Source organism: Channa argus, chromosome 18 (assembly GCF_033026475.1).
Source record: "Channa argus isolate prfri chromosome 18, Channa argus male v1.0, whole genome shotgun sequence".
In the NCBI taxonomy this organism is placed as follows: Eukaryota; Metazoa; Chordata; class Actinopteri; order Anabantiformes; family Channidae; genus Channa; species Channa argus.
In genome coordinates this window covers 2,939,727-2,966,042 of record NC_090214.1, presented here as the reverse complement: position 1 = coordinate 2,966,042, position 26,316 = coordinate 2,939,727, and the positions used below count along the sequence as shown (strand labels likewise).

The 26,316-nt window shown below is 42.5% G+C and overlaps 1 protein-coding gene across 8 annotated transcripts in view; it reads right to left on the bottom strand.

Annotated features, from left to right (window-relative positions):
• Positions 1-305: 305 nt before the first annotated feature.
• LOC137103327 (membrane-associated phosphatidylinositol transfer protein 2-like) overlaps positions 306-26,316 on the bottom strand; it is a 49,282-nt gene continuing 23,271 nt past the window's right edge. For 6 of the 8 annotated variants that reach the window (XM_067483569.1, XM_067483573.1, XM_067483570.1 and 3 more), the window contains 24 exons: positions 21,866-22,080; positions 20,218-20,339; positions 19,596-19,829; positions 18,263-18,598; positions 17,509-17,604; positions 16,099-16,203; positions 15,885-15,949; positions 14,754-14,844; positions 14,484-14,637; positions 14,163-14,352; positions 13,935-14,054; positions 13,047-13,258; positions 12,741-12,916; positions 11,216-11,386; positions 10,989-11,129; positions 10,107-10,268; positions 9,128-9,276; positions 8,865-8,981; positions 7,860-7,976; positions 7,608-7,756; positions 7,330-7,479; positions 6,358-6,541; positions 6,139-6,267; positions 306-5,083 (listed from right to left, as the gene is read on the bottom strand). In XM_067483569.1, coding sequence (XP_067339670.1) covers positions 4,724-5,083; positions 6,139-6,267; positions 6,358-6,541; positions 7,330-7,479; positions 7,608-7,756; positions 7,860-7,976; positions 8,865-8,981; positions 9,128-9,276; positions 10,107-10,268; positions 10,989-11,129; positions 11,216-11,386; positions 12,741-12,916; positions 13,047-13,258; positions 13,935-14,054; positions 14,163-14,352; positions 14,484-14,637; positions 14,754-14,844; positions 15,885-15,949; positions 16,099-16,203; positions 17,509-17,604; positions 18,263-18,598; positions 19,596-19,829; positions 20,218-20,339; positions 21,866-22,080 — 3,945 coding nt within the window. In that variant the 3' untranslated portion in view covers positions 306-4,723. Of the gene's footprint in view, positions 5,084-6,138; positions 6,268-6,357; positions 6,542-7,329; positions 7,480-7,607; positions 7,757-7,859; positions 7,977-8,864; positions 8,982-9,127; positions 9,277-9,756; positions 10,018-10,106; positions 10,269-10,988; positions 11,130-11,215; positions 11,387-12,740; positions 12,917-13,046; positions 13,259-13,934; positions 14,055-14,162; positions 14,353-14,483; positions 14,638-14,753; positions 14,845-15,884; positions 15,950-16,098; positions 16,204-17,508; positions 17,605-18,262; positions 18,599-19,595; positions 19,830-20,217; positions 20,340-21,865; positions 22,081-26,316 lie in introns of those variants that run through there. The other 2 variants (XM_067483576.1, XM_067483575.1) reach the window with 2 other exon arrangements.

Below are 26,316 nucleotides of genomic sequence, written 5' to 3'. Positions count from 1 at the left end.
ATCTCTGACCTTTTTTGTCTAATCAGCAAATTAGCATATAGCTAACATACTGACTAAAGTCGATCTACATTTGTATGCTAAGCTAAGCTGCGTAGTTGCAAATTTATTGGACAGATGAAATTGGTAAGGATGTTTTTATCCAACTGCGAGAAAGAACTGGTATCTTTTGAAAATACTAATTGTACAGATTAACTCTTGTAATTGGTAATGAATTATTGTAATGTGTCAAACAATTGTTGGACTGATTATTTAGTGTATTACCTCTTCAAAGTAACAATCACTAGAATAATCTCCAATATAATAAGTACATTTTGATACACATTTATTTAAACAGCAAGGACATTGTGGACAACATAACTTTTATTATTGTTAAGCATGGATGTTAAATAGATCCAGTCTGACTGAAGGACATGCAACAGTTTGTTAAATAGAGCTACTTCATTATGGGGTTTCACTTCATGCACCCACAGCTGACTGAGGAAAAAAAATGAAAAAGAAAGAAAAACAGTCTGCAGTTCAATTTCAAAGGTTTTGTAAAATACTCCAGTTTGAAAAATAGGTACAATAAGTCCTATAAAACACCCAGCAGTTGTAAAGAGACAGCAAATGCAAAGAGTTTTCATGAAGTGTGAAACAAGTGCGGATGATGTGTGTGATATCTTTCGGCATGTTGTGGTTAATTTGCCTGGCTGTGAGTGGAACTATAATATTGCACTGGTAGAAACACAAAACTTTCCTGTTTTGGTCCGTAGCCTTAATGACCACCAGACCAACAAAGAAAATGCTACATATTTCAAATATGATTCACCTGAAATTGCCATAATAGCATCATGGTTTTTAGGTAAATAAACAACTCTCAACCATACGAGTCCTACATATACATCTTTACAATATTTACACTAACACATCTATGGCTCCTGCACAGATCAGGATCCAAATGAAGAGACATTCAACTCATCCGCCAAAGGGCTAAAGGGGAACAATGTGTTTGCATCCTAAAACCTGCCACGCACAGCACAACAGAGAGTGAACGCAAAGGTCCACTTGCGACACAACTCACTGTCCGTGATTTCAGCAACAAGCTCAGTTCGATCGCCCAGATTTACGTTTTTCTTTCTTGGACAGAAACCTTTTGTATTAACCAAAAATTCTAATCGCAATCCAGCCAATAATGCTTTCAGTACACACACACACACACACACACACACACACACACCCATCTTACTATTAGAAAAGGTTGATTACAGCATAAATCAGGGGTTTTCAAATATGAGACAAAGACGCAATGTGAGGTGGAAGGGGGACAGGTGGGTTATTAAAAATTCTTTAAAACTGCTAGTCCCGGGTTCCAGAAAATTCACACACCACCTTCATAACCGATAAGGCCCACGATCGTCACGCGTCAACATTCATAAACGCACTCACATTTCACAGGGTGGAAAACTAATTTTCTCTCCAGTTTCGAAACTAATCCAGTGACATCTGTCTGCTCATCCACAGACGCACTGCAAACAAGAATGACTTAAAGGTGATTCGGCACACGTTTAATGGTGCCCGTTTACTAAAAGGTAAAAATGTGGCTTCAAAACTAAAAGTCATATTAGAAACAGTAATAAGGAGCGAGAGGTGGCACAGTTGTTTCAGTGTCAGACTTTGAAAACCCCGGACCAAAATGCTCCTACAGTCTCCTCTATCTACCGTTTGGCACATTTACAGTACTTACATTATTTTAACATCCTGGCAAAATGTGCACGTGTGCACACCCGCACAAACAGTATTCCTGAAACAAACAAAACTGTCATGCACTAAAGGAGGTGTTCATGTGTAGCAACATGAGATGGTAGCTACAGTATTTTTCCACTGTAAACTAGTGCAAACAAGACGTGGATGAGGTTACAAAGTTGATTAACTACAGTTTTAGAGAACGATTTTGGCTTTTGTGACACAGAGTGACAACACACAAACCCTTAATGTACCTAGTTTGGAAGCTGAGCATAGAACAGCATAATTAAATTAGCTGAACAAGAGAACTTCATATATCTTCCCTCTTGAGAATAAATTCACAATTTTCAAGTGTGAAGTAAACTGTCTCCATTTGGACACCAGAACTGGATTAGCTTGTTGTAATGATTCCTGTTGTTCATGCTGGTTGTTAACGGATCATGTCCTAATGAAATTCCAATGTAAGTGATGATTAAAACCAGAAAAAAAAAAAAAAAAAAGGCTTCAGCAGTCTGATTTAAAAAAAAAAAAAAAGAACAGCAGTTCTTATTTTCCAAGGTCTCTAAAGTGCTTTACAGAGAAATGAAAATACATCTTAATGATTAAAACCAAAACATAACCATGAGAGATAAATTAAAAAACTCTATTTTTCTATTAATAAGTAAGAGGACTCTCAGTCCACAGCTGGATTCGAACCTCGGACGGTCCATCTACAGTATGTGGCATGTGCTCCAACCATTTAGATATCAGGACACCGCCAGATGTTACTTTTAAATTGTGGTTTTTAAACTAAAGAGGCTGTAGATATGTTTGCCACTCTCAGAATAGGAATATTAAAAAGGGACAAACATATGTTAACATACATAACAAAAATAAAATCGGGTCTAGAATTGAGCCATGGGGCACACGAGAGGAGAGAGGAGGATAATTACAGCTGATGCTGACTTATGTTGTACTTCACGCACAGTATGATTTACTCTGCAATGTCACACAAATCGCAAATATCAAAAACTTAAATGGCATCATTTCTACGGTCTAAAAACAGGTGAATGTTAAGCTTCGACACACCCTGGAATTGGACTAAAATTTCCCAAAAGGGTTCGATCTCATTTGTACCAAAAAAAGGACTTTGGACTTGTCCAACTCTCACCACCATATTTTTGAACAAAAGCACGAACTGTTAATGTTGTCCCTCATTACTTACACTGGAAGTTTCCAACTCTGAGTTCAGGATGCACAGAAGGAGGCAGCTTCAATTTTCAGAGGGGCACCTGACGACTGTTATAAGACACTGGCAACCCTATTCGTTAATGAGGGAGGGGGACGTCAGCAGTAGAAAATGTGACTGCTTTGCGCACATTGTGACCGGAGATGTGAGGGGATCTTCCACCTGATGATTTCTCCACATTTGCTACCAGAAAGATCAACGCGGTCCATCTGGTAAAAATACTGAAAGTTTCAAACAGGTCTCTGTGGATGAAAGCTACGTGGAAACGATGAACGTCCAGTTTGAAATGAAGCCCCAGCAGAAACACCAGGTCCATCCAGCACGATAACCTATAGGCAATAAGAGCACGAATCCGCCCAACAGTCTCCCCTCAGCAGCACATGTGGAAAACAGAAAACCACCGAGAGGTGGATAAGAGGTATTGCAAGCAGATGAATCTACAGTATAAAGGGATTGTTGCTGTGGACTGTACAGAGTTTCAGTCGCTGCTTTAGTACTGCGTGCCCTGTTTCCTGCCTTCTGTGGACTAAGTAGTTGGATGTTAAGGCCTTGAACGGCCCAGAGGCCACACTGAAAGGAATAATACTGCAGAGGTTTGCATACGGTGAAATGAAAACGGAGTAGAAATCTCGACATAAGCTCGAGTAGCACAATTGCGGTTTGAGTGTTTTAAACCCAGCTCTCGAACGTTTAAAATATTTACGCTTAAAATGGTCTTTTTCATATATTTTTGTATTGACAATAGATCAGATGACTATGTCAGGCTCTTTTACACAACTGTTCAGATTTGATTAGCATGTGAGGAGCCATATTAGCTCTATCCCAGTGAAACCAACTGAAATCATTGCACCTGGATGTAACGATATATTATATTTAGAGTAATTTTAATTACTGGTGACCAAATACGGTTTGTTTTTTTCCTTTCTCTGGTTTTAACGTCATCAGATAGACTGAACCGCCAATGCTACATGTGCTTTGTGCCTTTAGGATGCTGTAGGTTACTGTGCAGCAGTTGCTTGTACCTTTGTCAATCATAGTCAAAGGTAAAACAACATGTCTCAGGGGTGTTTTTTTTTTGTTGCACTAAAATTCTTCAATACTGTTTTAAGGTAAAGGCTAAAATGTCAGAGACAGATATCTCACATTTATAACTATGAGAACCTGTGCGTCTTTTTAACGGACATAATATGTTTACAATTTGATTTGGGAGCATCTACTATTTGTCTTCTTTCCTTTCTTTGTGTTACGTTTTCACTCTTTTTGCCTGGCACAGGGTTTCTGTACTTATTGCCGGTCTGTCCCGGGTAAAGTGTTGTGTCTAAAACACGTGGAACAGAAACGGAAGTGGACGTCAGCAGGGCTTCTAAACTCGGCCTAAAACCCCTCTGTGTAGACGAGTCCGGCTCCGCAGCTTGTCCTGAGCTCATGACTGTGAATGATGACTGTGTATGTCCGGGGAGGGGGAGGGGAGGGGAGGGGGGGTTCTGTTATACAAGATTAGTTTAAGGCTTACAACATTACATTTAATCATTCTTAGTCCTTTTTTGAATAGTTCATAATGTATCCTATAAAAGTATTACTGGAAAAGAGTCATGCTACAGAATTGTCTTTTGTTTACTGGATCCCACTTGGCCTGATGAGTCCAGAACCCTCTCTATCCCTACTCCCTGTCCCTCACCTGTCTTCATCCGCTTCCTCCTTCTGTCTTCCATCTCAGAAATGATGGTGACTCAGGCTGCGTCCTTCGCTAACACCATAGCTCCATTTCGAACCCTACTTAGGGCCGAGTAACCCACCACTGCCCTCCTTGGTGCTCCCGCTGCGGCCCCAGCACCCTGCAGCTATACTCATGCTCCTCTGGGCTGCAGCAGTGACCCCTTGTTCCCGCTCCACCTCGCACTGGCTCAGCGTGCGCTCAGTCCGCCCGGGCTTGTTGGGGGAACCAGATCCTGGCTGCTGCGAGGAGATGGTGCGAAACAGGTGGTTGCGCTTGCGAAGGAAGTCTCCTCCGGCCGCACCCAAGCCGAAGCTGCCCTTGCGGAGGACTATGCGGGTGCTGGTGGACTTGGCAGAATGAGACCTCTGGTTGTACTCAAGCTGGGACAGGTGGGAGGCATAGCCGTCTGGGATAAACTGCAAGCAATATGATCCATTAGTTTTGGTTTATTGTTGCATTAGCCAAAGAAATCTGTTCAATAACCAAGTACAGCTGCTTCGATGGATTACACAAAGAGACACAAAATGCTAAAATAACTCCACAGAACTGCTGAAGAGACGCTAAATCATTTCAGAGAAAGAGAAAATAACAATTGTAAATACCACAATACTTGTATACAAAAAACAGGAAAAGAAAACCCAAAATAAAAAGAGATGCAAAACTACGAAAGACACAATGTAACTAAAATGACACCAACAAGACACAATAACTGATAAGAAAGCAAAGCTGCTAATGACAGAGAAATAACTAAAAAGATCCACAAGAGACACTAAAAAGCTACAAACAGGCTACAAACACTCTCATTATGTGCATCTTGCTCCTGTGTGGGAGGGGTGGGGGTCTCATACTCCACCCATGGGCACTTGTACTTTGAATATATTTGTATTTATGCTGTTCTACATTTCAAAGACAAACACTGTCCTTATGTCCTACAGTTACTAGCTACATATAAGATTATGCTAAGCTTCTAAAAAACTTGTCATGTTTTCGATGTACTAGTATAAGAGTTGACAGTTGTTCCACCAAACATTACTCCTTCAAACTTTTCACATGCTTTCATTTGAAATAACAGTAAAGCTTTTAAAGCTCCCCCACCCCCCACCCCCCACCACCAGGGGGCAGCGGAGAGCGGCCACAAACTAGCCCTCAGTGTCTGAGTTAATGACACAGCTGGTGGGTGGGCTGAGATTTGATGCTGGACATTTCAGCATCCAGCCTGATGCTCTGCCCAGTGAGAGTTACCAGGGTGCTATTATGAAGTATAATGAAGTGTGTCCATCATTTATCATCCCGACACCCGCTGCAGTGTCAGCACCCTTCATGTTCTGCTTCATTGCTTGATTCATTATTTGAAGGTCCAGCTTGTTTTTGTTTTCTCGTGGCCAAAACTCGCAGTTTTTCTAACCTTTCTAAACATTACTATAATATACAACTAATATACAACAAACTGCTATCTGGATTCATTCCTTACCTGACACTGGCTTTGCATTTTCTTTGTGGGCCTTCCCACTATGTAGATGTGAGATGGAGGCAAGCCGATGGACGCGTACACGGAGATGTCCTTGGTGGAGCCATAGGCAGCAAAGATCCTCATATGGGCCTGATGAAAGAGGACACTCGGCTTTTAGAGGCTTTAAGGATTTTATTAATACGCCGCCTCAAACACGCAAACACACGGGCCTTTCCATACCTCGCTGATGAGGGATTTGAGGAAGTTGGCCTTGTGTCGGAGCGGGTCGTGTACCAGCCCATCGCAGAAGGAGACAACGCCGTGAGGAAAGTTATGCTGAGAGAGCCAGGCCACCACACGCTGCTTCTGCATGTCAGGGCGACCCGTCACGTAAACGATCATGTAGCCCAAGTCCTGCCAGTACCTGCAAAAAGTAAGAATTACAAATAAGTGAACATATTGAAGGTAATGCCCTAAAATGCTAGTGGTGAAACACATGTACTTTCACATACCTCAATAACAAGAAACTAAAAACAAAGTCTGACTTTTTTTTTAACTTTAGGGCCACATCATTAGTCTCCATGTTGATTTGGCACAGTTTTCACATCGATGCCCTTCCTGAAACCGCACGGCTGGGTATGGGGCTGTTTGCCCAGGGACACTTCAACATGTGCGGGGCCAGAACCTCCGACCCTATGGCCGGTGGACGGCCACTCTAGCAGCTGAGCCACTGCCGCCGCCGTAAATTCTAACATTATTAAAGCTGCTAAAAATCAATATTTTTGTAATAACAATGGATCACATGACAAAAATAGTACTCCTACTCAAATGGGTTTCGATCTTGTGTCACCAAGACAGAAATATCTGGCTTTTTAGCTGCTGAACGTGCCACTATGCTGACGATCTCATTCCTAGTGGTGTCTGCAACATCGGACAAGTTTCTCTGAAAACACCAGCAAGCTGCAGCTGAAAATGGCACCGTTGGCACAGCGACAGGTTCCTCTAAAGCTCTGTACAGCTGGTGGACGAGCCTCAGATTTGGCGATGCGTCATCAATACAAGGAACATCTCCACTATACATGTCCTTTTGTCTAGTTTCCAGTCCATTTAAATATATCGATTAGTCCAAACTGCACCAGCATTGTTGGCACCTACAGTGGACAATATGTGCATATTACAGCAAAAGAAAGAATCCTGGGTGCGAGTCCTTACCTTACCACATCCACAGCGCCAGCTCGAACCTTTGGGTCGCTGCCCATTATAGATACGCTGGCAGCAAAGGACCCGTCGATACTGAAAACAACAAATTCTGTTCCCCATGGCACCACGGTAAGATAACTGTCTGCAAATGTGTGGTCACCCCTGGCAGAGAAACAACAGAGGGGACATGTAAGAGGCGATGTTTAACTCGATCAGATCCACTGTGCAGACCTTTTCAAAAAGATAAGCCGCATTCTATACACAAAATAAAGATATGTAACTCTGCATACCTGACCACCATTTTGACAGGATACACTCCGATACAAAGTCTTTTGTTCTCAGGGATCACATAAGAGACACGTCCACTGCTGTTGGTGAGCTGTGTGTCAAAGTAAACCCACTCTCCAGACGGAGGCTGCGTCATGATGTGGATGTCGATCTGAAAGAAAAAAAAAAAAACAAAAAACGATGACACGGCCTTAATGACACAGATGGTGACATGGTTACGTAACTTGGTTCATCGCAGCTGAATGTGACTTTACCTTCTCTCCAGTAAGGGTGACCATGTCCAGAGGGCCGTACATGAAACGTCCCGTCACCGTCTGGACTCCATCCTCGGTGAACACATTATCATTTACACGGTGGTTCGCAGTCACATTCTGACACACAGAACAGATACATGGATATTTATTAATCCAGAAGGAAACTCTCAAGAGGAGTTCTGCCTTTTAGAGAAGACTGTCCTGTCTCCCTGAATCTGGGCTGTAATAGTCCTGCAAAACCTTTACTTAAAGGACAACTTAACTGGTCTTCAACGTGCATTCTAAGGTCCTATGGATATAAAAGTGGTGGTAATTTCCCAGGGTTCCTCTTCCAGAACTCCTCCAGATGACATCATCTGACTGAAAACTATGGGTGATGTCATCTGGAGGACTTTTCCTTCTAGAAACAGATCATTCAATGGAGGAAATGCAAAGAGAAAACATTTAAATGCATATCTTTCCCAAACTACAACCATAGAAGAGAAGTTCAAAGTTACCCTCTAGGTACATCAAAGCACTGTAAAGAAAATATGATACAATTTATGGATATTTGGCCATGTAAAAAGCTACGATACAAGCACACAAAAATGCTGGATGTAGTCTTCTAATTAAATAAAAGGACAGATGTGTTATCAGCAGAATGCACTTGAAATATCAAAAGTACTTCTTCTGCGGTGAAATGGGACTGAGATATAGCTATGGTAGATATTATTAGCTTCTCGAGGTGGAGCACAAAAGTTTGCTTCACAAATCTGTGCTGGTAGAAAGTATAAATTATAAAATAAACATTTGTTTTCCAACCTAACGATATTGATGAGTAAGTAAATATTGTGTTCTCATTAGAGGTTAATGCAGCAGTTTATGTATTTTCTGTAGACTACAAATATCACACTAGATAATAAATAAATTAACAATAAATACCACAACAGGTGAGGGGGGTTCAAATCTTCATTTACATGGGAAGTAGGGTGAAGGATGAGGATGTGGGTGTGTGGATGCACTTACTCTAATTTTAACATGAGTCCTCTTGCGAAGCCACTTCTCACGAGGTTTGGAAGGAGTGAATTCAGACACTTCTTTACCATCCAGCTCTAAAACACTGGAGTTCTCATGTCTCATCACCTGGGAAAGAAAATGACGTTTACATAAATAGGCAGCCTAACTTTCACAGTCATCCTGAAATACATACTCAACGGGACACTTGTGCTCGCCTCAGCTCCCCATCGGTGCCAATTAAATGCAATTAAGCACATATCTAAATGACCAACCTGTCTGAGTAGGAAAGAGACGACGTCAGTGGACTCCCAGTAAGAGGCATGGAAGAGATGAGGCAGAGCCACTGTTGGAAACGCTGTCAGAGCATCAGGGCAGTACAGGGCAAAGTCCATCCTCTTACTGCCCCACCACCTAGAAGCAACTGAAGCAGGTGGGGGAAGAAAAAAAAAAAGGGAGAGACTTTAAAAACCAGTGCATCCAGTATCGTGACCCATCGCTTCCACTGCAGATCTACATTCTGCTCATGTACAGACGAAGAGCTGAGGACGATCATAAATGGGTGGACGTTAAAAGACAGCACATTTTCAGGGGGTTCACTAGAATGGACAGCATTCCAAACATTATTCCAAACTAAACTAAAGAAAAACGGTGGTAAAGAAAAACCACAAGACAACAACAGTTCAGAATCTATGAGAAGCTGAGTTTTTTTTTTTTTTTTAGAAAAAATAAATCATCAAAGTGATTCTCATGAAACTGAACTGAGGACGAGGAAATAAAAACACAATGCAAATTACAGGCTTTGTATGTAACTTCTGAAAACGGGACATTACTACTGAAAGTCGACTATCTGATGGAGGAGGATCCTTCTCTCATGGCCTTCTACTACAACTTCCCAGGATACCTTGCTCTATGTTCTTCAGCACCCCAAGTGATGGGGGACTCGAGCTGATGTCTGTGATGTCAGAAGTGACATCGGTGAGGGCAGAGGTCATATCGGAGCTAACGTCAGAGCTCTGCTCACACTCCACATCGTCGGGTTTTGGGAACACCTGACAGATTTTCTTGCGCAACCGAGGCGACAGGCTCTGAGAAGTACATTTATTGTAGGGTGGAGCCAGGTGGGAGAGCAGTCTGGGCCTTTTGGTCTGGCTGACTTTGTGTGCTGAGGGGATGTTTGGAGGGAACAAACGAGAATGTCAACACACTGTATGTACGCTCAGCTTGAACACGGGAGGTTGGAAGTCAACTCACTCGTGGCAATGTTTGAGGTGGTGTAGGAGTCAGCCATGCCTGACACCTGGCTGGCTATGCTGGCCTCGCTGGCCCTGCGATTGCAACGAAGGTGAGGGAGCCCTGGCGATGTGGACGCCGAGCACTGGCCATCGACAGAACCGTGCGAGTGAAGAGAATCCACTGCGGAGACAGATTAAGAAGAGGGGTAGAGAAAGGACAAAGAACAGATGACAGTGACTTAATGAAATTGTGATTAAAGCTCTAATTACATATCATTTCTTCCATTTGAGTGCAGAGGAAGCACATTGTAAGCACCACACTGAGAAACCATCACGATTGAAGAAAGGATGGATGGCTACTGAATGTGTTTATTCACACGACTTAATCTCAGCATCCTTTTGGCCTTAATTATCTGAATAAAATAAAATTTGTTACCGAGATTTTATTACTGAACAGCGTAGTGCTAGAAACTAACAAGTTTGATTAAAAAAAATAAAACAGAAAAAGTGATTTACATCTGGAGATACTGCACAGCTGGAACTTAACTGGAACTTGTGTTTTTTCCTCTTTTTTTTATCTCAGCTTTCCAGGGTTAAACCAATCTGACCGAGCATTAAACTTCGAGGTCCTCATTAGCAAAATAATCGTTCCCTCGCTGAAAGCTCCAGAGGTGTTGGTTTATGGGTATAGTTGGGTGCTTTTGTTTCTAGCATATCTCAAAAATGCTAAACTGCTCCCATACCTCCTACAAAACAATGTTATCATAACTAATAGAAATGAGCACGTAAATAGGACTCAAAGTGTAATAAACCAAAATTTCAGACAGCATCAGAAAAACACAATAAAAGATAACGAGACACACAGTACAGACGAACTGTGACTATGAGACAAGATACACACTTTCTGTGTGGAGCTGTGAAGTCTGCGTGTTGAGGATGGGCACAGGGATGGACGTCTCACTGACTGGGTTTTCCTGGCAGCGGTAGGAGGCTGCACCACCAGACTCCAGGAGAAGCTGCGGGTTACTCTGCACGGTGTCAACTAGGAAGCCAGAAGGAAAGAGATGAAAAGCTGCACGACCCCCTGAACATCAAAGACTCACTCAGTGCTGCAGTGTGCAGACTCACCCAAGAGAGCCGAGTGTCCATCACCCAGAGGGAAGCGCTGGTAGCGGGGGACGCTAAGAGGGGGCAGCAGGTGGAACCTCTTGTCCAGGAGAGGCTCGAGGCGGGAGGCCGAAGGGTCGGCTGGGTGAAACAAGTTGTACACCTGCTGGCAAGCTGGACGCAGAGCAGACACTGCAGCAGGGAAACAAGCACAAAAGTCTTTTAAAGGTTAAGCTTTTTTTTTTTTTTTTTTTAAATCTCGTGCATTGTTTCAGTTGAAGCTATACATTTTAATTTGCACAGACGAGGAATGTCCAAAATGAACACAGTGTGATTAATAATGGCCAAAAAACGAAAACGCAACAATCAAAATAGACACAAAATGGCCACAAACACTTAAAAACCCCGGATGCAATGACCAAACACTGCGGGGGTTTAACCTCTGGACAGAGCTGAGCTTGCCGTTTCCACCGGTTTCAAAGCTTTGTGCTAACACAAGCTAATTTGAGGAGCGGCCAGTGGCCAACGGTGGCCTTTCCGCGTGGGTTTTCTTTCGGGGACTCCGGTTGCCCGCCTCAGCCTTAAGACCTGCATGTTAGGTTAATCGGTGACTCTAAACTTCCTGCAACTGTAAATGTGAGCGTGAACGTGGCTGTGTATGTGTCTCTGTGTTGGCCCTTAGATCGACTAAAGACATGTCCAGGGTGCACCCTGGCTCTCGCCCACTGACGGCTCAGACAGGCTCCAGCAGCCCCCGACCCTAAACAGATGAATGGATGGAAAGTCAAGGACCAGCATTAGCATTGAATCATCATTCATTTGGAGTGTTTGTGTCTGTCTGATGAGTCAAGTTCAATGTTCAGTCTCCCTGAAGCCTATATTTAGCCGCTAAATGCTGCACTGTCTTCACCAGATGCTCTCTAAATTTGGCCGTCTGTGGTTTACTGCTCAGCAGGTAGTCGACAGTGGCTTTTTAGAGCTTTCTAACTGAAAACAACTGCTGCCTGCATCTGGTAGCAACTCTGATACAAAAACATTAATATTAATATTGTAGAGGGTACGGAGATCAGATACACCATAGCTTCAGCTGAGACCTTTTCAGTCTGTAAAAAAAATAAATAAATCTCTACTTTCTGCTTTCTACTTTATTGTTTTGTGGAGAATAACTGCTTTTCCAATATTCTCCCAAACTGTGTGTGAATCAAAATACACATTGATAAATTAAACCCAACAGTAAAGGCTTCAAAATTTAAAAATCAAACACGTGAAATTCTGTAAACCACCATGATAATATCTAATGTGAAATTATTCCATTAGAGACATGAGATCTAACCCCTGACACCTGCGTCCCAGCTGCCGAAGACATGTGTCCCACACAGGAAGAGTCATCGCAGGCCGAAAATAACCACTGCCTGCTCATCTGGCAGAGGGACAATCATCATGTCAATCATCAAAAACCAGGGTTTTTAAACTTGGAGCTTTTGCCTTATGGAATGAACGTAAATTTAAAGGAAAATGCAGAAAGAGAGGAGAAAACCTTCCTCACCATCTATCGAGGGCACCACAGTCTTTCTCAGGGCAAGCACCAACCCCAGAGGAGAGCCAAAGAGGAAGAAGTCAGTCACCTCGAAGTCGAACTTTCCCAAGGAGCCTCCCTCCAGCATGGTGCTGTTGCTGGAGCGCCTTGACCCGGGCTCCCCGTGGAGCACACTGGAGTGAAGACTGCTCGGATAAAACACACACACACACACACACACAACAGCAAACCAAAAAAAAAAAAAAAAAAGAATTCAATCTATGTCAATTTTGTCTTTGGCTGAAATCTGTGACCGTTTCTCTCTCTGCGTCTCACCTGGACAGGAAGGCTTGGTGGTGTTTGATGGTGTCCAGCTCGTACGTGGAGGAGTCACTGCGCTTGCGCGGGAGCTGTTTCTTCGGGTCATCGGGCCCCGAGGAGCGGGGGATGTCAATGTTACTGCGGCTGAGATGGCGGCTTCCTTCGAGGGATGGAGACGAAGGCGAGCCGCTGTTTATCACAATACCTGGAGAGAGAAGGTCTGTATCCTGAAAGTCAGGGAGCAAAAAGAACACTCTCAGTTTGGTTTTCAGTCGCTTTCTGTTTTCCGGGTTTTGTTCCGGACTGAAACATGTTGGATGCCATGAACTTTTGTGCAAATAACAACTTCTACAGCAGATGAATTGTCATGAAATGTTGTACACATTAATATTCCCCTCTTTACCTTTCCAGCTACTGCAACACCTATTCACCATTTTAACGTGTACAACACTTTGATCTATGAGCACATACCTGCAGAAACCAGCAGGATGCCATGCCCATCCCCCTTCTGCTGGTGTTGGTCTTTTACTGCTAGTTACCATTTCATAGCAAGTATTTGTACATTTTGTGTATTTTCTGCCTACTAAAAACAAATCCATGTAATCCTCTAGCATTAGAAATCAACTGAGGTAGAATTTAGTTCTTGCAGCAGTGATACATGAAGCGTTTTGCTTTGAAGAAATACATTATTTATTGTGTATTGTGTTTTTCTCTCCCCAGTGCTGTACATCGCATTTCACTACGCTTGTTTACGTGACAAATAATCTCTTTAATTAATAAAAAAAAATAAATACTAAATGAGCCACCACGTTGCTCTGCATGGCATCTCCTGTTTCTGCAGCGTGTTTCTTTCTCCATGGGTCAAGTTTTGAAGTGAAACGAGTGACGTGCTGAGACTGGTACCTGTACACTGACGGCGCTGCCGCGTCTGCTGCTGTTCTGGCTTTCTGACGCAGTCACAGAGCTGCTGCACAGAGCATCAAATCCCAGAATACCCCCAACGCAGTCCCCAATAACACACACCTGCGTGAATACACATACAAACATACATCAGTCCTACCTGTAAAACACGCGCCACAAAGACACTGAGGCAAATCTGTGGGCACGTGCACATTCAGGTTTCACGCTGACCTGGCCGTTAAAAGACGCTCCTTCTAAAGACTTGATGAAGTCACTATACACCTGATTGGCCCGTAAGATGACGGTTGCCACAGCATCTTGGTATTGTGGTGCAGAGGTGGCCAAAAGAGGCAGCGCAGCCAGCGGGATGTGGTCTTGACTGCTGGACAGGTAGCCCTCGTCGTAACTGTAGGGGCTTAGACTGCACAGTAGACAGGACAAGTTATTATGTCTTCGCCTTAGAGTGTGCACGTGTGTTTAATACCTGCACAGCAGGCTGTGCGTGCATTACGGCGGATTAGATGCTGGTGAATGCACAGGAGTATCACTCACTTGGAGACTAGTGAGAAGGCATCGACACACACAGCAGGACAAGGGACCATCCGGATGGCGATGCGGCCCAGTGCTGTAGGGTAATGGACCCTCATCACGTTCTCAAAAGCCCCACTCAGTGTGTTTACATCCCCTTGCTTGCTGCTCTGTTCACCTGCAGCGACAGTAAGTGATTTCCTAGGGTTAAATCTCGAGATATGGAGTTTTTAAGTAGTTTGTGTGGATTGTAGCGTTTAAAATAGGACTTTTCTCATTGAGTCGGTGCCATACCAGTGCCAGTGTCCAGAATGTTTCCTCCGTGCAGGACCATAATGAGAACATGAATTTTGGACGGCTGGAGACACTGCTGAGATGAACAATCCTGCAGGAAAATGAAATTACAGAGAAGGGGAAAAGAGTGGGGACGAGGAAGGGGGGTTAATAGGGATAAAGGAGCGAGTTACGGTAGGTCTCCCAACTTTACGAGCAAAACCGAATCACCAAATTACAGTCATTTGGCCTTAATGGTCTTTGTTTTTGTAGAAGTTGACTTCCTGCTGATACCATGAATATTCAACAGGCATCAAATGTACCAGTATTTAATAACTACACCACATTACACTGGACCTACTCTCCTATTCTTTAAAACACTGCTCCCCAAATGTCTGACTAGAGCCGCGTTAGATGAGGTCAAGAAGCCTATTGATTTATTGGACTATAAATACAAAATGGGGCTGTTATTTAACAAAAGCTGATATTTTTCATCATTCATTTTCAGTGATTAGTTTATTTGATCACATCTGCATTTGTGCTTGGCGGCTATAACCATTTAATTATTATTATTTTATTTTTATGTAAACTGATTGTTACTTGTAGCTAATGGTTTCTTTTAGTTAACAAGTTTAACTTTTTAAGCTTATTTGTTCATTTTAGCTGAAAGATATTAACAGTCTAATTCATAAATTTTAGCTTATGTTCAATACTTTTAGTTAACTATTCAAAAGATATTTTATCCAATAGCATTTTCCACTATTTATTACTTTAGTCAACTTGTGTCAGCTTGTCTGTTTGCCTGTGTTCAGTCCCTCTCAGCTGCTTCAGCCAATAGTTTCAGTTTCTTAGTTTGGAGCTTTCGCTGACATCATTCTGCTTTTCTGCATCAGTTCTTGCCGTTTCAAGGACGCAGACAAATTCAGAAAGAATACTTTCATACAGTCCCACGCAGGGATAGTAAACATCGACAGCCATAACCTTCTACTGTACATCTAAGGAAATAAAACTCGGCCGGAGAGACAGTCTTAGATTTACTCAACTGGCAAATGACTGAAAACTGAGTATTATCTTGAAGCTATATTATTAAGGATGCAAGTGAGAGAGATGAATATAGAAAAGATTAAAAATAGTTATAGATAGAAACTGTACCTCCATCTGCATCTCCTCATTACTCATTACAGCATACTCCCCGCCCGACTCCTGATACAAAGTTTCTGTAAAAACAGCAGTCAGTCACATACGATACTTGTAGAAAAGTTTATAACAGCACAGGTTACAGTTAACTATGCAGATACCTAGTTCTGTTTAAACATAGGGTTTTTTTATGTAGTATACAAATGTATTTACAGTACAATACACCAACCTTGTGCTTCGTCAACCTCTATTGTTTCTATCTTGTCCATCAGGTCGTTGGAGCTCCATTTGGTGATCTCCTTGGGAAACATCTCCTCATTATCAGAAAAGTCCTCTGCAAGACACAAGGAAACCCTCTTGTATAATATAAAGGTGCTCAAAACATAAAAAAACTACAAATAAATCCTACATACAGCATAGAATATATTTAAACTGGCATACATTTTTTTTTTGCAGAAGTGTAAACTAAACTCTGCTCAGAGATAAAGTCAGAGAGGCCAGATTGAGGTGGTTTGGACATGTTCAGAGGAGAAACTGAATATATCGGTAGAAGGATGCTGAGGTTGGAGCTGCCAGGCAGGAGGTCTAGAGGAAGACCAAAGAGGAGATTTATGGATGTAGTGAGAGAGGACCTGAAGTTAGTTGGTGTGAGAGAAGAGGATGCAGAGGATAGAGTTAGATGGAGACACATGATTCGCTGTGGGGGCTCCTGAAAGGGAACAGCCCAAAGGAAAAGAAGAAGAAGAAACTAAACTCCGCTTTTTGTATAATAATATAATACCTGATGAAGAGGTACATCAGATAAACCAGGCACCGTATTGAGTACTAAGATTCACACTAAAGGTCAAATTTTCATTACACTTCTCTAATGTATTATAAAAGCTAATTTGACATGAAACTCTTTAAATGAGTCAGTTTTCTAAATTGTTTTTATTCTTATGTTTATGAGTCAGAATAAAAGTCTGAATTTCACTTTAAGACAAAAACTGTCCAGGAAGTCTAGTGTAACAGAAAACATTTATTATACTGCAGACTGATCTGTAATATACGTGTATGTATTTGGCTGGTCGGAGCCTTTGCTGGATGATATCTCGTTGCATTTTTCCGCTGAAAAACCCTGTGGTGTGTCAGCTGTGCCGTTGCCTCCACTGCCTCAGCGCACTGGTCTAATTCAGATAAATCAAGGGGCTGTGGCACCATATCTTATTTTTACTTAAGACAATATAAAAAAAAAAAAAGTATAAACAAAAAGTCTTAAATGTGTTTTATACACCGCACAAAATCACCCATCTGTCTTTTGAAAGCAGTAATTTATTGTAGCGTTCATTTATAGAATCTCATATAACGACCTACAGCTTGTCCTCAATAAATTATATGGCCTGATTATAACACAACAAGACATGTCCTAAACTGCAGGACTAAATGAGAACAGAACATGATTAATGATGGAAAACCTAAGTGCTTCAAGCCAACATTCATCAGCCCAAACACACTGTATATGAGGTATATGATCCAAATAAATCAGTCAAGCTGTTTGCATGCTGTGAAGCCAAAACAGCTGGAGGCACCACTGAAATGTCATTTATATCAGTGTTAAATAACAGAGTACACAGCCACTGGCTTCCGGTGCCGACGTTACCATGCGCATCGAAGAACTCATCGTCCGTGCTGTCTTCCGAGTCTCGGGCAATGCTCTGCATCCTCCACTCCGAGATGCTCTGATGAGACGGACTTCCTGTAAGCAAGCAAACCACAGGAGGTAGTCGGGCGTCTCCAGACAAGAGATTACGTTGATGATGAAGCTAATTGTGCTTACGTGTACTAATAAAGACGCAATAGAGCTGTAAAATTACATATATACACAACTGAACATAAAACTCCACATTATTAGAAAAGGAGGGGCTATTGGAGACTTTCGTTTGTTTTTATCAGACACCATGCTAAGAGTGAAAGCTTTATAATTACCAGCTGTTTTGGAGCCTGTGTGGGCACATGAATGCTAATTATCACCGTATGTTCTACTCATGTAAAAATATTAAACACATTTTTGTGAGTGTACAGTTATGTGCTACAATTTGAATATGGGGGCCCCTAGTTAAATGACGTAAAGTTTATGCACAGCCCTGAGAGTTTAGCTTCTGAGATGTTGTGTTGTAGAGCGCAAACTGAAGAAAGTGCTTTTGGAAAAGAACCATCATTCATCATCACATCAGAGAGTGGCTTAATGTTTCTTATGTTCAAATGGGAAGAAATCAGGACACAAGAACCTAAAGAAATCAGAAAATGTCCTGCTTCCAATTAAAATGTACGATAGTAACTGCATTATAGTAAGAATTTGGAAAAAGTTAAAGCATGAAAAGGAAAAACAAACACAAAAACACAAAACTCCTAACCTCCTCTCTTGGACGACCTGTTGGAGGACTTTGAGGATGTTGACCACTGCTTGGTGAGCTCTCCTCGCGTCTCCAGTGAGTCTCCCAGCTTTCCCCCTCCTCCCCCAGCCTCTGCAAGTGACCCCACAGTCTCAGCTCCCTGGTCCTGGTCCTGGCTTACAGAGCCATTGGTCTCCGTGCCCCCTTCCTCGTTCAGGCTGTACTGGGCCATCTTCTTGGCTAAAGCCACCTGAGTCTCCAGCTCCAGCTGCCTGATGTCCTCGATGGTCAGGCCGTACCACTCGTCTTGCCAGCACCACGCCTGCCGGTGGGCTCGGACCATCACTTTACGCAGGCCTAGAAAGACAGCAACAAGAATTTATTGGGATGTAAATTCATTTCAGAGAGGAAGAAATCTTGTTTCTTTGACATGAAGAGGATTAAAAAGTATCTACACAATGTAGTGTCACAGTTAAGATGGCAGATAGAGATTCTGAAGAATGGTTTGCCTTTGGCGAGACAAAAACACACACACACACACACACACACACACACACACACACACACGTACATTTATTAATAATAATAGTTCTTGGAGCCCAGGACAAGACTAAAAATTGATCTGTCAAATGAAAAAAATGAACAAAGCTCTGCATTGTGCAACCAAAACTTTAAGCCCAATTTATACTTTTGCAGTGAATATTTCAAGGTAAAAGCCCAGTAAAATTACTGCAGAAGACATTAGCATAAAAACTTTAGGCAGTGAGCAAGAATGACACGAAGACGGAGCAGCTGCTGCTTCATTAGTCTGGTAGTAAATGTACTCAGGGAAAGAGTGAGCTCAGGGCTGTGGGGGAGTATCCACGCTCTTAAGTTGCAGCGGTGAAACAGCCAAACACTGGCAGGAAATTAATCCAGTCTGCTCGGTTATCTCAGGGAGCCAGACGCCTCTCTGTGCTACTGCTTTGCAAACACTTTCCACATTTTCTCCACCAGGTGTCTCAACCAGTTTTTACTTATTAGCTTTACCATTCATCTCACTCTTCCTCAGATTCACCGTGTTCATTTCTTTCTCAGTATATTCCCCGCATATATTTGCTTCCTACCACGTTAGGTATGTAACTCCCCCAAAATCCTGAAGGATTCCTGATTTTTCTCTTTTCCTTTTTTCTGGATTATTTTTGTGGTTATTTAGAAGTTGCAGGAAATTGTAAAACCTTTTCGGGATTATTCCTTCCTTAACGGTACGACTTAATTTGGAGATAAAGACAAACATAATAGATGAGAAACTGCTTTGATCTGTATCAACACACACACACACACACACACACACCACCATCCATACTGCACCCACCCACATCGTGTATGAAGCGTTCGATCTTGGACTGCATGCCCCAGTATCTGAACTCCACTTTGCACAGCTTGTAGGCACACATGATGGGGGTCTGACCAGGACTCTGGTTAATCTCCTCAATCCAAACCTCTGACAGTGGCCCCCGTTTGGTCTTGACTGACTGATACAGCTTTGGGTCCTCTTCTGCCAGGTACTCATGAGGAGGGATGTAGTCATTTACGATGTCTATGGGGTCTAGAAGGAGCCAAAAAGGATTTACGTGTCACACAAATGCATAATCGATGTCGATCTGAGCAGGACAGACATCACAACATCCTCACTGAACTCCTGCCTACAGACATGTGCATTTGAAATTGCGTGCATCTTCTGCAAGTGCTCCCTGCAGGGGGCATGTCTGAAGCAGGCTGGACATCATTCCTGCACCTCAGTGAATGTTTGTATTCATAGGCTGAGCACAAGCTCTCACAGTCCTCAGTCTGCATCATACTCTCTGTGTTTTCACTGCAGATATCACTGTGTGCATTTTGCAGTCTGAGCCGGCAAAACACAAGTTTACAACATGTCAAACACACAGTTTATGTCTGGGAGAGCTCTTGATGGCTCCAGGAGATGAGAGACTTACCTACAGTCCTCTGTCTCTTTTCCGTAGAGGACAGATTGAAGACATCCACTTGATTTCCAGTATCTGGTTTATAATATGTCTCAATGTCGATAGAGAATTTCTCTACAAAGGGACAAGTGTACCTGAGAAGCAAACAACAAAAAAACGGTATTCAGAAGAGCTGCATGGACCCCAGTGTACGCATGTACTGCTGCAGCATAATCCAAGACCCCCGAAGTATATTTGGAAGAGAGAGGCTGCAGCTGATGAGACACAGCGGCGCTTTGAGACAAACGCTAACAAGTCGACTTGTAGTTTGACGTTTTATCTTGGTAACGTTTCCCAATTAGCACATCTGTACTGACCAAAGGCCAAGAACTTCAAATCTTGCTGGTCTTGCCAGTTTCGAGAAACTCAGTCACTGGGGGGAGGGGATTTAAAAAGCTGGTGTCTTTGGCCCAACGTTGGCAACAGTGTGTGCAAAGAAGGAATTTGTGATTATTCAGCTGAAATTGGTCCAAAATGGAAAATGGATGCCTCAGCAATTTTAAGCAAATGCAAATTAATTTGTCAAATTTATGAATCTAGAAGCTGTAAAACCCTTCACAAAGTTTTATTAGTGAGGGGTCAGTCTTTGGGCTTTAAATAATGCCAGCTGAATAATGGTTTTCATTTGTGATGTATTCTTCATCAAACGCTTTCCCAGGCGCAGGGAGGATTTTACAGTCTTTCTTCTGAAAGTCACTGCGATTTTTCAACCCCATACAATCCAAATGATCATTCATCACTTTTAATGTTGGTGTTAAAAGTAATTTTCCTCTTACACATTAGAGCTACCGTGTATTTATCAAATAAAACGAAAAGCACTGGCATCTCCAAAGGACCAATTTCATTTCAAATAAGTTGCTGCCTCGTGCCTCAGTGTGAGCAACGCGATGAATTAATCAGGTGCCTTCGTCCTACATGTGATCACAGCCAAGTGTAAAAATGATCATGTCTGCTCAGAGCATGGGCGGCTTATGAGGGCCCCAAGCCCCTCCAGTGATTCTCTGCCAACGAAACCATCATGTCTCTTTTTTGTGGTCAAGCTATTTTTTTGGTCTCAGGTTCTTTTTTGCGTCGATATGTTTGGTCACCATGCATCTCTTTTGGGTCATTGTCCGACTGGTTTTGGTCAATTTTATCTACTCCGGCTAGTTTTCTACTTGTGAATAATTTTGTGTCTATTTTTGATAGTTGTGTTGTTTTTTTGTTTGTTCGTTTCCACTGTGGACCTATATTTTCTACAACTTTATAAATAAACCGTATTGTCTACAGTCAGCATACGGACGCTAACACCAACACTCAACCTGAATTAGTTTATTCATCTGTGCCAAATTTTGCACCACATGCTCTGAACTTGCTTTGCTTTGTACTCCAGCCAGTCAACTGTGCACGCACGACGTTTAAGGTGGAATTAAATTCCAAAGACTTTGACTTTAGGAACAAATAAACATGCCAGCTGATGTGCCCTTGTTAGTTCTTGGACGGCAGAGATCTGAAGCAAGATTAAACGTTGGTTTTACTTTCTGAATGGTGATTGAAAAGGAATAAAGCTGAGGGATCTTTGCTGTTACAGTTCATTTGCAGCCTGATAAATCCAAGGCCCATTTTGGTGTGGTGGTCTCACCGGGTCCGAGTATAGGGATAAGCATTCCAGGACTCCTCCTCCACTCGAAGGGCGGCTTGAGGCAGAATGGCACAAAACCAGGATGGGATGTGTTTCCCGATGTGATAGACCTTGTGCGTGTACTGACCCGAACCTCCGGGTCCGTCCTCGTAAGGCTTGTTCTCCAGGATTTCCACCCCGCTGCCCTCACCGCAACTCTCCTCCCTGCTCTTTTTCTGTAAGGAGGTAGAAACATGTCAGGACGGAAGGAGGAGGGGGCTGAAGAACCTGCTCAGATTGACGAAAAAGTTAACTAAAATCCAAAACATCTTAAAGAAATCACATCTTTTATTAAAAAAAAAAAAACAAACAAAAAAAAAAAAAACACAAAACCAAAAACACACACATCCAGAGTGTGAGAACACCCAGTTCTAAGTAAAAGTGCTTTATTTGGAGCCAAGCACAAAACCGTATATTTTGTACCTTTCAGTAGGTTTGTGTCTCCTTTTATGTCATGTCTTTGTTGCAATTCTCTATTATAATTTGTCTCCCTTTAAAAGTTTGATATATTTCGTCTTTTTAGCTGTTGTCATTGTCTCTTTGTGGTAGTTTTTATCCCTTCTGAGTTACTATGCATTTCCTCGAGGAGTTTTGTCTGTCTTTTAGTAGGTTTGCATCAACTGGTTGTTGTTTTTTTAAATCTAGTTTTAGTTACAGTGTCTCTTTTTTTGTTTTGTGAGTATTCAGGGCCTTTTTATTTTACTTGAAAGTTTTTGTACAATCTGGCAAAGGCGCAATAATAATAATAATAATAATAAAAATAATCTAACATCTAGTATTTAAGCTAAGGGTCTGCTAGGTCTGAATAAAATTACGCTACAGTGTTATTGAAAATATATGCTAATATCATAAGTTCCATTAAACTGTATTAGAACAAAGTGGTGAGACTTATTTTTAGTCTAAGCTCTTTTAGCCGATTACCATGAAGTTACCGAGCAATGAGCATCTATTTTAGGGCGTCAACAAACTTTTATTTACTGTTTATTGTATTTTATTAAGGATACCCTACATGTTCAGCACGTCCCATCCTCCTTTATTTCCTACAACGTCAAATTAAACCCCATTAAACAAATTAAACGCTCCCGTCTCTCATCTGGTTGAGCATCCACGTCCCGTCGCTCACAGAGCTGGGTGGATGTTGCAGCACAGACTAAGTGATGAGCTGGAGACAAAAAAGCTTATTTATTAAATTGATTCCTCCACAGCCTTTTCAGTCCTGTCCGTAGATAATTTCGACCCTGAACTCTTTAAGTAAAAACAAATGTAGCTTCATTACGGCGGGATTTTATTCGGAGGCCACACAGTTTTTCAGTGACTGAAACATTACAATTTATTAACAGAACTAAGTTGCAAAGAGCTGGCCGGGGTGTACAGCGGGTGGTGCGTGACAGTGACTCCACAGACCTGAGTTTGACTCCAGAGTCGAAGCCAGATTCACTTTCTGCCCAGGATTTAATGTCCTTTAAGAAAAGGCAGCAGATGGTTCAAGCGCACAGATCCTGTAAGACTGAGCTGCGTATTAAGCCGGTTGCTGCACAGAGGGAGATTGGGATCACAGCACGTACACATGACTTCTCCGTAAGAGGTTCTCTATTTCAACTGGAACTATCTGGGTCTTAGTACTGTGCAGAAAAATAGGTTTATAGTTTAGTTTATACAGCTGGGAAAATATATTAAAACCCTCTAAGGTCCCTCTAGGATCTAATATACTGTGGGAGTCAATGGAAGGAAAGTACCAAACAGAAGGAATTTTCTACTAGAAGTACTGCAACCACTTTAGGATTTTGTTCCCTCCACTTGACATGACAAGCGTCTTCTAAAGCAGGGGTCCTCAATCCTTACTCTGACGTTATTGTGTGACGCATGCAGGTGCCGAAAGCCTCTTTACCACAGATAATCGTTATACAATAGACGTTACACAACAGTGAATACAACTTTCTGAGCACAACAACACAACAAAAGAACAGACTCATTTTACTGTAAGAACGTGACTCTTTGGGTGCAGTATCCTTTGAAAAGTCAAAGTTTTCCTCATTCATAGGAGCAGGGCAGAGGGGTCCTGTCACCGGAGGTAAACCATGCAAGTGTGTGTGTGTGTGTGTGTTGTGCTTCCCTCAAACCCCCCTAATGGGGTCCAGGCTAACTACTGTACCCCTCCCCAGACTGTGGGATTGGCCCCAGTGCAAGGAGGAAAAAGGCTCAGCTACAGAAGCAACAGGGGCTTTTTTTTATGGCTATAATACCACGAATGGCGTTTTTGGGAGCATGAGCATTATAATAGGACTGAACTGCCGCTGTGTGATGCAGTGTTACGTTCTCCTTCAACACTGGCTGCTTTTAAACCAATGTCGTTTAGATTTCTCTAAATCCATCTTCACACGCAGCCCAGATTCCCCTCTGTCCTTCAGCAGCTGTTTCAGACGCCATTCCCAAAATGTTTGCATTATACATGAGCCTCTGCTCTGATTGGCTGGAGGTGTGGCCAATGGAAACACTACCTTATGAACAAAAGTCACTGTTGCACAGTTGAGACTTCAGACTACACATTTAACTGACTTTTTGTTTTCTGGCTCCCAAAATATAAAATATCTATTGGACTTGAGCCTTAATTATCCCAAATCTTTGTTTGCATAATCTACTTGCTTTGAATCCGACACCTGAGTAAGTGTGAGCCCTCTGTACACACTGTATTCGGCTTTCAAGCCGATGATTAAAAAGTGATTTTGCTCCATCCGTTGCAATGCGCTGCAGGTCAAGGAACAGCACTGTGTAACTACAACTTATCGTGATCACTATTATCAGCCAGTGTGCAGTGCTTGGGGTCAGGCTGAACACAGAGCTCCCTCTCTCTCTCTCTCATGAAGACATGAGGTAGGTGGTATCAGTAATGAAGGTCAGAGGAGGCAAACAGGTGGAAAATGGCTGTAATCTAGCAGGTAATGTAATTTAGGCCAGGAGCTAAGAGCTTTAAATTACTTTCCTTGTGGCTGCAACCCTTCTGCTGCTGCACATGGGGAAACGGGCTGGAAGATTTGTATTAATAACATGCATCTTAGAGCCCAGAGCAACGAGATAAAGCGCTGACTGTAGGAACGTTGAGGAGCTTTTTGAATGTGGATGAAAACAACAAAAGGGGGACTCTAAGGGGCTGTCGTCCTCTGACACAATAGTCCAAACTGTCAGAGACAACCGACAACCAGGCCAGGCATGGAACTGATCAACCTGTCAGCAGTGCTGGTTTATTCACCTCATTGCAATGTAACCAGCAGTTTCCCCTCTGCTACTGTCAGTGCGGCGCTTTACTTAGAAACAGCTGCCACGTGCAACAAAAGTGGAGGCTTTTCTTGAAGCGAGGATGCTGCGTCTGCTGCTGACACACGCAACTTCAGGAGCATGAGTAAGGACAACGTGCACAGACTCACCAAATCCCATATATAGCGATGAAAATAAATGGGTCAACAACTTCAAAACTACACAAACTGCTAGAAATGTCAATAAGGGGCAATTTGCTGCAGGAAGGTGCCAGGGTGATGAGAGGACGTGAAAGGAGCTGAGTCCACGTCCAGTTTGTGTTGCTCGTTTGAGGAGACACTCTGTGGGCCTGGATGTGACACCACAAGGCTTCAACAAACCAGGTGGAGACAAAGTTTGTCTCCTGCTCGATATCTTTGCAAAGATTAAGATCTTCAGGCCGTGTGCGCGTTGGTTGTAGACAAATGTTTTGGCAAACCGCTTACACATTTATTTGGAGGGGTCCTGATCCCGCCTCTTATTCTCTTAAGCGTCTCTAATACAGCGCCCGATACCACGTTAGCTTCCTCAGATCGGTGGAGCTGGAGAAACGTTTCTGGTTTAGAGCCGTTTTAAGATCATTGATGAGGACAAACGTAAAGCTGAACGAAAACTCTGCTGTGCTGTCGGCCATTGTCATTCTCAAGAGTATTTCAAATATATTTTACAGTTTTGATAATATTTGTCCATGCTTCTCCATCCAGGGTCCCACCTTAAATCTGCGCTTTGTCGCATTTGTTTCTGTTTGTTTTAGCAGAGGAATGTGCAATAAAAAGAATGAGGATTGTACTGCACAATAACATACAGTTTAGTACTTGTATCAGTACTCTGTATCGGTGAGTACTCGAATGTAAATACTTGTGCACAGTCTGGGAAAAACTGCCCTCTGTGGCTTTAAATGAAAAGCTGCCCATAACATTTTTTACATTACATTAAGTGTTTCCAACTTACTAACAACCACAACTTGTATATTTTAATTTTAAAAAAACAAACAAACAACAACAAAAACGGGTCACCGGGGTCATTAGTCAGCAGGACTCCAACTGAGTGATTCAGTGGCACATTAATCCACATTTTGTGCTCTGATTATTTGAGGCAACGGGATTGAGCCGAAACAAACA